The sequence below is a fragment of the Puntigrus tetrazona genome, unplaced genomic scaffold (assembly GCF_018831695.1).
Source record: "Puntigrus tetrazona isolate hp1 unplaced genomic scaffold, ASM1883169v1 S000000008, whole genome shotgun sequence".
NCBI lineage: Eukaryota > Metazoa > Chordata > Actinopteri > Cypriniformes > Cyprinidae > Puntigrus > Puntigrus tetrazona.
In genome coordinates, this window is record NW_025047688.1 from 1,729,125 (window position 1) to 1,746,401 (window position 17,277).

A 17,277-nucleotide genomic window follows, 5' to 3' on the forward strand; every position below is an offset into this window, starting at 1 on the left:
GGACTGTTAAGTTCGTTCTTGAGCCTGAACCTGGTTAACCTCGAGGCAGATGCAGGGTTTCCAGGCTCATGTTGCAAGGCCCTGCTAAATTTTTCATCCGCGTGAGGCAACAGTAGATGTCTACCGAGTTACGGAGTAAGGGAAGAGGAGCCGCTGCACAACAACAACAGCATATGGCCAACGATGGCAATTGAGCAAAAGCATACGAAGTTACATATTATCACTTTCCTTCAGAAAAAGAACACGCGTTGCATAAACATGCATTCAAGAGCTGGATATATAAGACTCGCACAGTCATGAAAAACCTGGCGATTCGATTCAGAGATGTATTTAAAATAATGAATGAATAGATTGGCTAAATTTTCTGTATTGCGCTCTAAAAGATTTCATTGGCTAGATAGCTTATTCATTTCGTGCTGTGTCAAAGTTGCTCATAAGCCACAGCCATAAGCATTTCAAAAATAACATAAAAACCCAAGAAAAATCAACTGGCGTGAAGCCGTAAAGAACGCTATACAAAGCTTCTCGTTGACCTAGATGCAGCCTGTGTTTGATATCTGTGAAGGTTGCTTTATTATACGTTAGAAAATATGATTCCGCTTGACCTGGTCAAAAGTCATTGCACGGCGCTGCAATTATCTTTATGGCTGAGCTGGATTTCAAGACGTAACTTGCTCGCTCGAAGAAATCACCGGTGACTGTGCACCTGATGACAGCGCTCGCCCTTGGGAAGTCATAAAAGGTCAATCTTGTAATGGAAAAAACCCACGGAACAATCCTAAGAACAGCGTTCCTCGTTCCACCCGCCCGCTCCAGTCATTACTCACCTCCTGTGGCGGTCGGTCCTGCCCAAAATCACAGGTCACGGATGCTCATGCGCTGCTGGGTGAATGCGGCCGGCATTCGGACAGGTTTCACCCCCGAACAAGGACCTGTCACGTGCACTCGGCGACAGCTCGCTTTCTGCAGTGAGCGCCGGACATCGTACAACGCTAAACTTTGTTCACAGCTCTCAACTTACCACCATTTAAATGGGAACGCTTCGATTTCACCCCGGCGTCTTTCACGCATCTCGAGTTGCAGGTAATTGCAGCTATACGGGTGCATGCGCACACGCTAATGCTAACTCGTCGCTTAATTAACTTCGCAAGCGCAACGTTTTCTTGCTTTTTCGGGTTTTTAAATCAAGCGCACGTGTAATTCGGTTTCACGGTATGAAGTGGCAGGAGAATTATTTAATTACAGAGGGAAGGTTTGGTTTATGTTTCCTCAGAAAGATGCAGTATATCCATCACGACGCTCAGACTAAAGCTCAGACACCCACACAGCTGTCAGCTCTCACATTCCTGCGGTCGGATGTACTGCACACTTATATGAGTGTTCGTTTTGTGTGTGTATGTGCAGCTCATTGAACGCACCCCTTTCACCTTCATTCAAAACATCTGATACCCTTTATTCATTGCCCTCAGAACTCTGACGTGGGATAATCGGATCGGTTTTGTATTAAATCGGTTAATTGGGTTCAGCGGGGCAGTTCAAGGACAAAAATATAAAAAAGTACCACAAACATTTAAAATGTGACACGAGGAGTAGTCAAGTTAAGTGAAGTAAAGGGAGGTGCATTAAAAAAACAGCACCGATTCAGAGGAACACTGCAGAACGTGAACTCACAATATTGAGAAGAAATGCCAGCATTTTAAGATATAAAATTGCAATTGTGAAAAATAGATCGGATTGTTATAAAGTCACAATTCTGAGAAAATAAGTCAGAATTGTTTTATACTCGCAATTCTGCATGAAAGTCCAAACTGCAAGGTAGAAACAGAACTCAAAATAGTGAGACATTAACTTAATCATTTAAGGTATAAAATCTAAATTGCTGAAAATGATAATATATCCTGTGGTGGTAATGCAGTAAAGTTCAGGAAGCCTACCTAAAGTACAACTCTTTTAGTTGGTCCTAAAGGTTAATTGCGCCCCAAAATGAAAATCCAGAAAAGTATGAAAAACTTTGTCTGAATGCTCCACCTGCTCCACATTATGAAGCTAAGAAAAAACCTTTTGACTGCAAAGAAAATCAAAATTATGACTCTATTCAACAAATCATCACAAGACTCCCGGTTTTCATCTAAAATATCTTAAATTGTGTTCCAAAGATGAATAAAGCTTTCGGTTTTAGAATGATAAGGGTAATAGATTAATGAAAAAATGTTCATTTTGGGGTGAAGTAACCCTTCAAGATTGATCATACTTCTCAAAATACATGATTATAAGAAGTTTAGGTACCCCTGTTCTTGCCAATATATATATATTTTGAGGCTTTTCTGAACTCCACTACAGAACGTGAATTGTTCTCAAGATACTAGAGATACAAGTGATAAAAGACGTGAAAAGAACCATTTAACAAATTGCAGCATTAAGCAAATGTGCGTCCCATCTCAGCACTCACAACGGTGTATATTGAGGCGCACTGGAGTGAGGAGAGACACTTTCAATGTGCTGTCGGTAGGGTGCCATGGGGCTTTGAGCTCCTAACAAGTGTTTAAAAAGTGGTCAAACAAACTGCAGGACAAATAACACATCTGTCCCTCAAAACCCATCAAGGATTAGACAATCCTCACAGAGAGTGAAAGCAAAACCAAATAAAGTGAAAAAAGAGTGGCATCAATTTGTGTTACCAGGTCTTTCTCCTTCAAAGAAAGAGTGTCCTGTATAGAATAAAACTTTGAATTCAGAAGGTGAAAAGAAAGTCCCTCTGTATTCAGTGGCAGCGATGAGATGGCTTTCATATGCAAATGCGGAGGAGCCCAGTCCTGTATGTTCACCGACCAAAGGATGAATCTCTCCCTGACCGTCTGAACTGACAAGTGTCTGGCTAATGGACTCTGAGGGGATTCAATCCTGCCAACTAAAACACATTTAAATTTCAATGATACCTTGAATGCGACACAGAACTTCGAGGTTACAGAAGCAACAGGTAATCACGCTGGATATGTTCAGAACTACACGCATTCACAAAATGGTAGCCAGAAATACATGATCGCAAATGAAAAGTGTTCGTTAAAGGAATAGGCCAGTTCTCCCAAAAATGAAAACATCCTGACCAAGCTTGGTATAATAGCTGGTGGATAGCGGCCGTTATTTTGCAGCTCCGTATATACGCACTGCCACTTGAAACTAACCTATAAGCTTTCTGGAGCACATGGCTTTTGAGGCAGATCGATGGGTTTTTATAATTTTTTTCTTTAGAATTATAACTTAAATAACTGACATCATACGCCGAGTCATCATGAACATTACCAAGCCTGGAAGAGCCAGGATACATTTTTCAGGAGACAAAAAAACTCTGTGTTTGTCTGAAAGAAGTAAGTAAAGGTTTCATTGGGTGAACTATTCCTTTAAGAGATTGTACGATAATACATAAGGTGCAGAAGGAGAAAGAAGGAGGTGCCTTGGCAATGAATTAGGAATTTTCATGACTTATTAATGTATAGCCACATTTTATTAAAATAATCTCTTATTTCTGTTAAACCGTGGCTATGTTTTAATAATGTGATCCATTGCTTTAGTTTAATTAAATCATGCTCACTAGTTCACTACCATTAGTGTACAAATGAATGGGGTTTTATTGTCTTTCTCAACTCAGTTTTTAACTCCAGCTGAAGGTGTGTGTACAGTGTGAAACAATACAGCATCAAGACTAAATACATTGCAGAAAGATTAATTTTAGCATTCAGGTAGAATTAATATAAAAATAGTAGACTTTCATTCTTACACATACAGTTCGAAAAAATGCATTTTGGAAAACTTAGTCCAGACACTAACATGAGAATTTAACAGAGCCTGGCCCTTCACTGGGAGATGAAGGCGGTCTGTGCCATGCTTTGGGCTGGACTGAAGTCTGCACGCATTGAGCAGACGTCCAGTCACTGGACCACTAACCTTGGCAAGGCTCTTCGTGGGGCTCAGCGGGATTTCTTCTGTAGACTCTGCCAAGTAGATCACACACTTGGTGTGTGTCGGATATATATTACAGCAAACATATTACACAGCTAATGGCTCTATCAAAACAGAAAAATAATCTTTTTTGGGGGGAAAACACAACTTTGCTACCTCAAAATGCTTCCTCAGATTTGATGGTGAAAACAACGATCGTTTGTCATCACATCTTGAGCTTACGTTTACCATATTGAATGGGCAAAAGACAAAATAAAAATGTAATGTACTTTTGAAGTTGAAATAAAAATGTAAGGAGTAATTCAGAAATGTAGTCAAGCAAAATCCCCCCCAAAACAACACCGAAGTACAGTAAACAAGTAAAATACTAAGCAGTTACTCAAGCATTTTACACCTCGGTTAAAAAAAGTGACCTACACACAAATTATTATAATATGTTTTTATTATTATAGTACTCTACATAAGAAGTGCAAATACATGTTTATAACCATTAGAGGAGTGAATGTTATTCAAATCTGCCTTCATCATCTTAAATAAAATACATTCTATCTCGTCACTGATATATAGAAAACATCATAAAAGATTATTTAGTATAAAAGCTTTAGATATGAATTTTAAAACTCTGAAATGATGATTGCATTCGTTATTTGCATAGTCAATATTGGTTAAGCCTAAGAGTGTAAGACAACAAAAGAAACTGAGTTTATAAAACAGGAAGTGTTTGAAGAACAAAGTTCAGCTTAAAAAAAAAAATAATAATGCCAGAAACTCATCACAAATTTGTCCACTGACTCTGTAACAATATCGTATTTTATATTAATGAAGAGTGAAGAATTAACCTTCAAAACAAAGTCACTGGTGACCTTTGTCACCGTTTATCTCAAGATTTCAGACGCTGCCCCGGTTTTTGAACGCAAGCGCAAAGTGTTAGCAAAACTAACACAGAAGAAACATTTTGCAGAAATAAGAGGTTTTGAAGATGTAGCACTGTTTGACAGTGCTGCAGGAAGCATGAAGAAAGCCTTCTGCTAAACCTCTCACAACCGAAAAAAGCAAATGCTCTCGCTGTTTATTTCACAGTAAATCTTTGTGCGTAATGAGAAAAAAAATCAAGTTAGACGAAGCAACCTATTGCCAAGCAAAAGATATGCGTGTGCCCCAACGGCGTCTTCTAACATAAAAGTGCAAGAGCTAAACAGATTGATGACCAAGGCAACTTAGTTAATATAACTAACAACTATTCTGAACCGCCAGTGTTTTTGATTTCGCCTTTGCAAAGCAAGGCCTTTGTAAGAGAAACGATCTGCAGATGTCTTTCCCAGAATGCCACTTGCTCAATCGCTTGGCAATAAGATTTGGCTTCAGCTGAGAGGTTCTCAAGCCAGCTGGCTGTAAAGTTCAAAGTTCCTGCTGATAACACTGTAAGTGAGAGAGGAGGAGACGTGCGCGGGGTGAGCGAGGTTATCCCAGCAGCACTCTTTGAAGGCGATCGGCGGGCACGCTGTTGTCATCGTCTGAGTCGGCGTCGCTCTGAGGGTTGGAGCTGCAGGGAGATCGCTCTGAGGGTTGGAGCTGCAGGGAGAGGTGCATTCTGGGGAGCACAGGTAGTGCATCAAGGGCAGCCGATACTTCCCACAGAAATCCACAAACTTGATGTGACGGACGCATGAGTCAGAATTCACGACAGCTACACTTTAAATTCACGCCTGGGAAATTACTATATTTTTATGACAGAACTGGTTAGAAAACCGCTTGCATTGAATAAAAGCGTTTATTCATAACACCTGGCTCCACTCAATTTGTATGCATTTTTTGTCTTGTTTCCAGAAATTCTTAAATAAAGAAGGATTTTATTAAAAAAAAATTAAATAAAAAATTGTGTCTTGTTTTCAGAAAAACAAGGCAAAATTAAATGAGTTTTTTTTTTTTTTTTTTTACTTGGAACAAGCTAAATTATTTGCCAATGGGGTAAGCAAAATGAACTTGTTTCAAGACAAGACAATCTAAGTTAGAAAAGTGTATGACATAAATAATAATAATTGTTTTTAAAAATTCACATTTGTGAGATCTTACTGGTTTTCAGACCAAATTAAATGAATCAAATGTCACAGAATTTTCATTTTGTCACACGTTTTTCGTTATAGTTCTCATTCTTGGCTATTATTTTTGTTCACATCTTATAGCGCTATATTACTGCCATTAAAGACATAACTTTGTTTCATCTCTGACTGATAACAAAATATGTTCAGGTTTAAACACTAAAACAAGCACTTTCTCAAAAGCTGTGAAAAGCACTATATATATAATATGACTTTGATTTATATATATATATATATATATATAAACGGGGTTTATTTTGATTTTAGTCAATAGCCCAAAAAAACCTTGTATGGGTACAAATATCATTAGAATATTAAGTGAAGATCATGTTCCATAAAGATATTTTGTAAAGGATCCATTCGATTAATAATATGCATTACTTTGCAGGACTTTTTTTGCACCCTCAGATTCCAGATATTCAAATGGTTGCATCTCGGCCAAATGTCGTCTTATCATAAACCTTACATTAAAGCAAAGCTTAATTATATTTCAAATAACATCTCATTTTCGAAGAACTGACACTTGTGACCTTATTTTGTGGTCTATGATCACATGTTTAGTCAAGCGTTCACGTCAGGTTTCTCCTCCCACCTGCACACTTGGGATTGGGGCACTTGCTGGCCATGTCCAGGTAGTTGACCAGATGACTCGGGAGGTCTTTATGAGAGTACGGGAGGTTCTTGCTTTTGACGGTTCGGCCAGCCAGCTCCAGCAGCGACGGGGGGTCATAGGTCATGTCCTTGACGAAGCGTACGACCAAAGGATTGCCTCTCAGACTGAGCTCCTGCAGGTGCACCAGGCTCAGGATCTCTCTCGGGAGATACGTCAGCAGGTTGTTATGCAAGCTGAGAGAGCGCAGGGAATGGAGCCTGGGAGTGCGGAAGGAACAGAATACATCACAGAATTAATATACATCGGTATATATGTATATTATTATTTACATGTATCATTATTAATACAAGACATCTTACCTGTTGAGTTGAGGTGGGACGCTCTGGATGCGATTATCACACAGAACTAGGTAACTGAGGCAGGGTAAGTTAGCTAGTTCAGCAGGGATGGAGGAGATCTGGTTACCTCCCAGATACAACAGCTCTAAGCTAAAGAGGGAAAGAGGGGATGTCACAAAACAATGTCAAAACAGTCATAAATAGTAGCACGCTTATGTACCGTACTAATTTGGGCCTCCCTGGAGGTTTGCCAGTGTGCCCTAATGGTCCCCGACCTCCTAATAAGAACCACCGCATTAAAAGTACATTAAAAATCAATCGTAATTCTGCCCTATAGTCACCACCACTGATAAAGGAGAAGTGGAGGTTTCGCCTTCCAATGAGAAAAGGCAGACGTGCAGAAGATCACCGCAAGGCTATGAGGAAATCGCTCACCTTCAGCTGTTTTTAAACCAATACAGGTCAAGCCTTCATGATAACGGAGATATCTTCCGCAAACATCCCGTTTGTTGTATCACAATCACTGTCCTAGACATTACACGTCCTGTACTTCGTGACTAGATGAAGCACATCGTTTTTTCTTTTACGCGACAAATCAAAGTCCGTAACATCGCGATTCAGTTCATGGCTGAGAATCTTTTTTTTTGAACTCCCATGGAAATGAAAGGAATTCTTCCCCTGCAGGAGAATGAGGCGCTGACAGCAAAAGAGCGAGTGAGAGATCTTGTAGCGTTTTACCCTGCTGCCCACTTTGTCCATTCGTTGTCCTCCCTGAAGAGAGGCATTCATTTTTGCTTCAATACCTCATTCCCTTCGCCAGCCCATCTCGGCTTAGTCTCTACAATTACCGCAGCGGGCAGAGACGGCAGAGGGAAAAGAGGCCCAGACCAACCCTGTGTGTAATGTGGGCCAACAGGGCACATCTCTTTATGATGGGATGGCTCGCAGCCAAGTCGGCCTCGGCAGACTCACGGTTCCACACATGGCAAACTGATCCTGCGGCTCTGAGAGCTCAGAGCTTCCTATTCACTCTCGCCGTCAGCGAACAGAGCGAGCCAAAGCCCGAATCACACACTTCTTTCTAAAGAAGCGCTCCACCGTCACGGCATGACAACTGGATTTCAATACAAGCAGAAGGTACTTGCATTATAAGCTTCACTAGCATTTAAAACTTCTATAAAGAAAATCAGAGGCTGCATTTATTCAAGAAAACTGCACTGAATTATCAGCCTCATTGCTCACATGACCCTCCAGCCGCAGACTACATGTAGACTGCATGATGTTTGTCTGCCGTCTCCCGTATCAGTCATTGCCGCAATCAGTTAATAGCGTACCGTAATCGTCGGCCGCTGGGCTGGTAGACCGTGAGTCACGCTCTGGGAGCTCCACTGCTTTAGCCTAGCGAAAGGCGTTTATTAATATGCACGTGACTAATAGGACGATGCTGATAAGATTCAGAATGAACCCGCCAGCACAAGGAAGCGGGTATTTTGGTAAACAAAGGTTAGCGGAGACATGCATGCACTAACGAGTCAACAATTCCAAGCCGTCAACCAAACTAAACAATTTTGAGATAAATCACAACATTAATGAGAAAAAAAAATTGTATGAAAACTGAAGACAAATCTTCTTAAATGGCGTATGATTTAACTGGCTAAATTGCTTTACGAAAAAACCCCCAAAACGACAGATTTGACTTATATGTGTCATATTAAGCAAGCTGCACTAAAAACAGCTGTATCCCCTGGGTCCTGACGCAGATTTGTTGACTGTTCAGGACACTGATCAACTGGCACTATCACTGAACTACTGAGAAAGAGCTCGGGAGCACACGGAGGGACAAGGGAAGATAGTCGTCAGCATGACCTCTTTTTTGCACACACTGCACTTTGTTCAGAACACAAGCTATAGAGAGGGAAAAAGGCAGCCTTGTCTTTTGGATCACACACACTTCAGAAGTTGCATCAGCCGGGACGTAATCATTTACTCTGCAGCAGAAGGACAGCGTTACATCTATTCCCTCTCGTCATTGTGTCCTATTTCACACTGCTCTTGAACTTCAGCGTAAAGAAAACATACGTAACAGCAGGGGACAGAAATATATAATCCGGAATAGAAGTTTATACTAGTTTGATAAAAAGGATATGACCTATAAATGATCAGTGACTGATCACAGGTCATATTATTTCAAAAGATTTCATACCAGTCATGCTTTCAGTCAAGTTGGGTAACTTATGCTGACTTCATACCCGGCTTCGACCCCTCTTAAAATCCCTGTGTCTGTGACATCGGTCTGAACAGCTGCTTTAACACGACGCATCTTCTCCTCATTCACCGAGTAACTAATAACCTTATGAACCTTGTAACTTTAGATATGCTCAAACTATAATCATATCGCTTAAATTATAAGCGTCTCAGACCCAGACAGTTATAACTTGATTACGTACGTAATAAAACTGAAATAAGTTAGGGTTTGGGGTGCAGGGAAGGAGTCGCTACGTGAATGCTAACACATTTAACACATTTACATTCAGCTAACAAAACTTCACAAACACGCAATCCCTAAAAAAGAAAAGTTAGAAGGGCTTTTTTTTTTAGCAAATATTTAGTAATTGTGTAACATTTGCTTCATGGTGAAATGTATATTTTAATCAGATAAAAAAAGCATGATTATTTACTACACCACCTCCTCTGATCCACTTTAAAATGTAATTTAATCAAGCTCAACTGGACTTGATTTTCAGTCTACTCTAGCCACCAAGCTAACATCTATACCATCACTCACATTATTTTGCTGCGTGTAAACGTGCATTAATGTGCAATAAACGTAGCTATCATTAAACACATCTTATTAAACGCGGGTTTGCGTGTATGTCGGCTCGAATGACCATTGTAAAAATTACATTTTACGTCGCCGTTTTTCGCCCACCTAAAATGATGTCACTTCCTGTAACATGACGTCCCGGCGTGACTAATAATTCGTCAGGCAGGTACATTACAAAACGAATTAATATTGAATTAATTAATTAAAATTAATATTCCGATACAAGTTGTGTGTGTGTGTAAAACACCGAGCGCTAAATGTTGACTGGCGACACAATGTGTGTCCATCACGAGACGCCGAACTCTGAGCGCGAGATGGAAAGTTAGGCTAACTCCTCGACATGGAAATAAACCAAACGCGGCTAGCTCCTCGACCGAGGGGTGTTTTATATCGTCCAGGTGCGCGTCTTTACCTGGCGAGACTCTCTATCTCTGCTGGGATGCTCTTCAGCCGGTTTCCTCCCAGGGACAGAGACTGCAGCCGCGGCAGCTGCAGGCACTGGCTGGGCATCTCCTCGAAGCGGTTCCCGCTGAAGTTCAACACTTCCAGCTGCAGGGAGCCGAAGTGTTTGGGCAGGGAGAACTCGTTCAAGCGATTGTTCTTGGCTACGAGGGTTTTGAGCTTGGTCAGGCGGGTGATGTCTTCGCAGAGGACCGACAGCGAGTTGTTGCTGAGGTCGAGGAGCTCCAGGTTGGAGAATAAAGAGACGGACTCGGGTAAAAGCGTCAGCCGGTTGTAGCACAGGTACAGCTGCTTCGCGTCCTTCCGGCGCTTCTCGCTGACCGCGTCGAAACCGTTACCGTTCAGATTCAGGCGAGACAGATCTAAAACGCTCTCGCTGCTGCTGCTGGCTCCTTCAAACCCCTCCATTTTAACGGCAGATAAGGGTCTTTTGCTTCGGTCTGTTTCCCAACGCTTCGTCCGAGTTTACTTCCAACCCCAAGCGTCCCGATCTTCCATGTGTAACCTAAATAACTCGAGCCCGATGGCAGCGTTCACACGTTACAGTCATGATCAAAGACAGTCTGTCTGTCTATCGAGCGTGCACTAAAACATTCATGTTTCAGGGCCCCGGTGGAGTTTGGCTCCGCCCCTCTGTATTAACCCTTTAACGGAAGTATGGCAAGCCATTTTATAGGCTCAAAATTGCGGGGTTCAAATTATATTTTTTTATCCGCAGTCAACTTGTCTAGTACAAATTAAGTTGTTTTGTCCCATAATTGCAATGTAGCCCTTTTATTATTATTATTATTATTTGAAGTCAAATGTGACAACATGCCCCACAGGCGGGGTACAGTGTAATATACAATATACTAGATCATCTAAAATATTTTTTTCAATGAAATAATAATTGAACAAATGCTAACTATGGTAAGATATGGCCAATTTGGTTGTGCTCGCATGTGTGAAAAAAGACTTACAAAGACTTTATTCGTCTGAAAGAGTAAGATATGGGTGATTTTGGGTGGACTATTCTTTTTACTCAACAAATCAATTCTTTACTTTGATATGGTTCATAAACACTATTATATTTACTATAGTTTTTTGGGGGGTTTTCTAAGGTGGGGCTGGAAATGTTTTAAGCTAAAACGGCTTGCCATACTAGAACTATTGAGTTGCCTAACATGTTTTATGCCACAAATAACTCGAGCTGACTCTCTTTTCTTCTCCTCCAGATCGACACATCCAGTCTGTTCTCTCTAAAATACATGAGATTAATCAAAAGCGCTTATTTTCTTCAGTTTTCAGGGTCCTTCGCTGGTTATGCAAGCGCAGCTTAGATTTCATTATGCAAGAAGTCAGTGAGTTTCTTCTTCTCTTTTATCTATGGGGGCAGACTTTTCGTATCTTTGGCTGTTTATTTTTTAACAGACGGATTTAATACTATAAGGAGTGCATCAATTAAGATGTTTGTCAAACAGGCCACGTTTCGTTATTGTTTTCCCCTCAGAAATGAAGCTGAAATCAAATCAAATCTAGATATTAAATAACAACTCAGAAAAACAGACATGTTTAGCTGGGAGCAAAGTAATGACAAACTAGAATTTGAAAATAACTAAATAAACTTGAATTATAATGAAACTCAAAATACATAAACAAAGGTTAATTTTAAAGATTGCTATAATATTATACTATAAAATAGTATAGTGGTAATATAGTAGTAAAATAGTCTATAAATAATACTAAAACCTAGAAACTATATGTCTAATAAAACACTTCAGGCTAAAATTATAAAAAAGAAAATACTAAAAATACAAAGAACTAAAACTTTACAGTAAAATCTAAAAAGTGAGTAATTATAAATTAGAACAGAATAAATTAAGACAATAAAACATTGTGAAAAATATAATTAAAAATGCTTTTGTGTGCACTGATGTCTTTTATGTAACAAAATCTTTATAGCCGTTTGTGAACTGATGGAAACACGTAAGCCGTGATAGCCTTTCTTACCGAACAGAACATAAAAATTAAAAATCCACACGATAGATCGTAATAATTTTTTGTGAGGCTTAAGATGTCAAACGGTCGTACCTTTTATTTTTTTATTATTATTATGCAATCATCAGCACATAATTACATTTCAAATAATCATCAGAGCAGTTGATACGAATAACACGGAACAAGAGTTTTTACAATAAAATGTTTTAATTCTGCCCCATTGAATAAGACAATCATACAGACGTATAAAAGGCGATTGCTAGTCGTCTACCGTAATACTGGAAAATTCATGTGCACTGTGTCCTATATTAGGTGGTGTGTACCTACAGAAGAAGCCACTTCATCCATGGCACACTGTTTGTGTATATAAGGCACTCATTACCACAAAGGATCCATACTGTTAGTGGAATTGAATGGAAATTCAACAAACACACACACACACACTCACACACAAATGCATTTTGCACACATATTCTCTAAAGTGGGTAAGAATGCAACTACACTACAGAGGCAACAGCGAATCTAATCCTTATTCTGACAGTTATTTTACGTAAAAGGTATAAAGTAGTTGCTGGGTCCAGAGTAGTGGTACACCTGGAGGTTTTCGTACAACAATTTAAACATCCTAAACATCAGGCTTTGGTTTCAGATCGCTCCCTCTGTGCTCGGTCCCTTTACTTCTTGTAAATCTGGCTTGTTAGTTCATTTTTGGCGGGACTGAGCGCAGCGTGAGAGTTTCAGCATGAACTGCCTCTAGCAACTAATATAAATACAAGCTCAAGCGTAGCCAAAGCATCTATGCAGCGGTTTTAATGGAGATTATCGCTGTCGGCAGAAAAAGCACGTTTGTCAAGTAATAACAACACCGCGGGTTTGTTTTCCCAAAATGATGTTAAATTCAAAAGGTATTGCCTGCTCTCTCCACCGAGCCACGCTGTCTCTGCTTCGAGCGCCGTTTATCCTATCGAGCGTTATCTAGCGTCTAAAGCAAGAGAGCGAAGCGGCAAACAGAGGAAAACTAACATTAGCACCTTTACGAAAGGTCTCAAGACTATGACTGCCTTCAAGATGAGAGCGAAAGAGAGCTTCACTTGCATCCATCAAGCTCCTGCTGGCAGGGTTATCTGCCGTCTGACTGGAGGATATCTCTCGTCCTGAAGCTCTGAAGTCACAGTTTGATGGATGAACCCGTGTTGTCTTGCTCTCTTAGCATCGCTCTCAAACCCTTTCCTGATCTTTTGTTCTTCTTCTATTGCCATTGTCTCTTAATTAAACAAAAATAACATATTTCCACATATAACTGTAGATAGACGAACAAATAAATGGTATAAAGAATAATACATAAAATCAAACAATAGTGAATAAAGCGAGGGCCCCCTTTTACGAAGTGCCGAGGCCTGTTTGGAGTGACACGATCAAACAAATTACAGCACTCGAAGACACACAGAAGAACAAACATAGCTAACGAAATATGTAGAAAAGTAAACGGTAACATAAAACACATTAACCAGAGAATAGATGCGGTACGGATAGCAAAAAAAGTAATAACCTATCTATAGAAAATGGTGTGATTCTTCCATTAACAGTACATAATCTCAGGAATCCTGATTGTGATCAGTAGGAGAGGAATTCATCCACGTCATCATCTCCCTCCTCGAGTCTCGGTCCTGTTTTAGACCTCCTTTGTACTGGTCTTCATCTTCTCCACGGTCTCCTGCAGGAGGAAAGAACGTCATAAATCTGCCTCGGGCAATCGAACCGACCGCATCAGTTTATATTTCACTCCGAGCATCAAAAAGCAGCCGAAATGACATGTAAAGGCCCACGGGGAAGGTCACCACCTGCAGTTTACAGCCTCTGAAAAGTGTGTTAGTCAGTCGAAATGACAAACTAAGTCCTGCCTCGGGCTCAGAGAAACCTGCCTGGACTTGAACTACAGCTCGCTCTGGATTTTTGTGTCAATGATATCTACATAAAACACCACTTGCTACGCAAGTCTCATGAGTTTGTGGTTAATGTTACTTCACTTTACTCGTTTTAAGAGCGTAAGTGTGAGAGCGTAAAATTCTCCTTAAATCAGCAAGCTCCAGTTTTACTGAGGTTCTAGCGCCTGTGGGCCAGCATCGCATTATGTTAAGTGATAAACACTAACTAAAAACACATTTTCTTGTAAGGCATAACCGTAAGGTCTGAAAGGGAGGTCCTTAAGTGACTAGTTACAAACATTAAACACCACACAGAGTAACTTAGCTTACTTGACGTTTACGATATTGACTTTCTTAAATGTAAAATTTGATCTATCTGTTAACCCCAGGGTATCCAAGATGTAGGTGACTTTGTTTCTTCAGTAGATCACAAAGTTTGTCAGTCACATAATTGAAGTCAATGAAAAAAAGCACACATTCCTAATTGAGATTGTAGATAGAGTGTCATTGGTCCGTTTGAGATATAGATGGCAGTAATGCACAGATAAGTCTGCTATCTGCTGTAAAGCAATAAGAAAAAAGACGTGCCAGAAATTGTGAATGGGTTGGACAGTGTGGTGTATCAGAGGTAAAAAACTATGGAATTACAATTCTACACAATTTTTGCACAGACCGATGTTTTGTGTGTCTTAGGACATCAATGTATCGTCACAAGACGCAGGGTTTAATTTTGATTTGTCTGTGCTTGTTTTTTTCACTTTCAAAAACTGTGTGCCCGTTGACTTCCATTATATGACTGACAGAGCGCAACAGATTGAGATAAAAATATTTGTTTGTGTTTGCTGAGGAAACAAAGTCACCTACATCTTGTATGTCCTGGGGGTAAACAGATAAACATCAAATGGGCATTTTTGGGTGTTTATCTGTGAACTGTTAAAGTAATTAATTTTTTTTTCCCAACTTTTTCCAGAACTGAATGAAATATTAATGTATTGTTTGTTAGATAGGACGTTCAAGGACAGATAGGAAGCAATTCAACATTCATTCATAATAAATGGATGAGATTAATTCAGTCAGCTGACCTGATGCTTGTTGAGTTCAGCCACACGGCGGGTCCATTCCTCTTCGGTCATCTCCTGATCCCCATCACTGTCGATAACTGGAGTTTTCTCTGTGGAGAGAGTCAGTCTCATGATTAGTTTATTATAAAATGTAATCAGCAGTGCTGCTCACGCGGGGGCGACAAGTCATATTTCTATGGTCTGTATTATTGATGCCTCCTAAAATATAATTAGGTCCCGGTCTTCTTTCGCTTTGAGCAGAGAGCAAACTGGCACAGCTTACCCCACTCTGATTTAAACTCACCATCGCAAGTCATGGCGGTGCAGACCCAGTTCCCACATGCGCAGACGCAGAGGTTGCACTCCACCTGTGTCTCGGCTCCATCCTCGTAGGTCTCATCTTCCAGAGCACACTCTGCAATAAACACAAAAACCACGTTACCACAAAGATTTTCAAAACGAGGCTCCAAAAAATTACACCTCGATTACCAACGCTATAAAAACCAAGCTGAAATCAGCAAAAACTGTCTGAAAGGCGGCATTCTTGGCATGTTTATTTCTGCAAGCTAAAGCTGCGTGTCTGTGTCCCAGATTCCCAAATACAAAACAGGAAATTACTGTGGAATGACTAAGCTGAAGAAACTAGGGTGAATAAATATGACTGAAGAGAGCGGTTCTCAATTATCATTGCGAGACGCTTTTGGTTCTGATCTAATATCACACAGCAATGCTGCTGTCAATGCCTTACATCATTTATAAATGTCATATATCCTTCTTCTGATCTCTGTATTCTTCTCTAGTGTGTCCTTTTCATGCCCTGTGACACGCAGAGGTTATGCTCTGAGCAGTGTTATTTTAGCATTGCTCTATATATCATATTTTGAATCGGTTTTAGCAGTTTGGGTCAGAGTAGACTTAAAGTAGATTTAGGGTTTGTAGAATAAGTTGATGTATACATGCAAAGTTTCTAAAATACCGTATGTCGTGCACACATCAAAATAAAGTGTTAGAAGATATTAAGCAGACAGTCTACTAGTTGACTGCTAGTTGACTTGTAGTTGCTAAGTTACTTACTGTTAGTAGGATGACTAGTTAATAGAAAGTGGACTACCGTAAATAACGCATACTGTAGTTTAACGTTTTAGTCTTTTCTACAAGTTGTTTTTTTAACACCTCTATTTAAACTTCTATTTATTTTATTTAATTTTAGCTTCATTTCAATCACAGTTTGTTAGTTTCATCAGTTTCATCAGTGGTTTAGAGTTTGCATGAGTAAAAGTTGCTTCATATGACGCCAGAGACGGAAGCTCCTCCCACTGAACCTTCACCTAGTTCTGCATGTGTGGAGCCTGAGGAACATTCTGTAGAAGAGCGGAAAACCCCGCGTTCGTTCCCGCTCTGTCTCACACAACTACAATTCTGGGAAAACTCTGGAATGCGACTTCGAATATAAGAAGTCCCTTCAATAAGGAAGCAAAACATCAACCTCTAAAAGAATTAAAATAGTTCCTTGACAGTAAAAAAAAAACACACCATGGCTTAATTTGCACTGCTAATAAAAACTGACCGTCCACATTGTCGCTATGCAAGTGATGGAAGGGTTTGTTCATATGCGGCTTGAATTTCAGCTGTCATGTGGTTTTGTGCTTTTCAGAGTTTCTGGATGCAACAGCATTTCTGAGTTTTGCCTGCTGGCTCAACAAAGACTTTGTTAACTTCACGCTGGTGCAGACTGATGCAAGGCAGACAGAGACTCACTCTTCTCAGGAGGGTTGAAGCCTGGTTTTAGGCAGTTGAGGAACTCATCAAAGCTCAGCTTCCAGTCAGCGTTCTCATCCGAGAGCTCAATAAGTGCGTCCACGCAAAGGCTCCTGTGAGACACATGTAGGGATCATTTAAACATTCCTTTCAGAACAGCACATTTTATTCAGATGTGATCACCAGGGTCAAAAATACAAGACTTGTTTGTGTTTTCAATACGCTATCTAGCTGACCGGATACGCAGTAGTGCACAGTTGTGC

General features: G+C 40.2%; 2 protein-coding genes across 3 annotated transcripts in view; both read right to left on the reverse strand.

Annotated features, from left to right (window-relative positions):
* Positions 1 to 4,381: 4,381 nt before the first annotated feature.
* Positions 4,382 to 10,905, reverse strand: lrrc58b (leucine rich repeat containing 58b). The gene is given in 5 exon segments (XM_043229641.1): positions 4,382 to 5,511; positions 5,514 to 5,644; positions 6,649 to 6,926; positions 7,029 to 7,157; positions 10,244 to 10,905. Coding segments are annotated over 5 exon segments (1,089 nt in total). The 5' UTR covers positions 10,702 to 10,905; the 3' UTR covers positions 4,382 to 5,418.
* A 1,447-nt stretch (positions 10,906 to 12,352) lies between these two features.
* Positions 12,353 to 17,277, reverse strand: part of fstl1b (follistatin-like 1b) — a 35,209-nt gene continuing 30,284 nt past the window's right edge. For both annotated transcript variants that reach the window (XM_043229623.1, XM_043229622.1), the window contains exons 8-11: positions 17,015 to 17,127; positions 15,561 to 15,671; positions 15,278 to 15,366; positions 12,353 to 13,984 (exon numbers count right to left, since the gene is read on the reverse strand). In XM_043229623.1, coding sequence (XP_043085558.1) covers positions 13,943 to 13,984; positions 15,278 to 15,366; positions 15,561 to 15,671; positions 17,015 to 17,127 — 355 coding nt within the window. In that variant the 3' untranslated portion in view covers positions 12,353 to 13,942. The remainder of the gene's footprint in view (positions 13,985 to 15,277; positions 15,367 to 15,560; positions 15,672 to 17,014; positions 17,128 to 17,277) is intronic.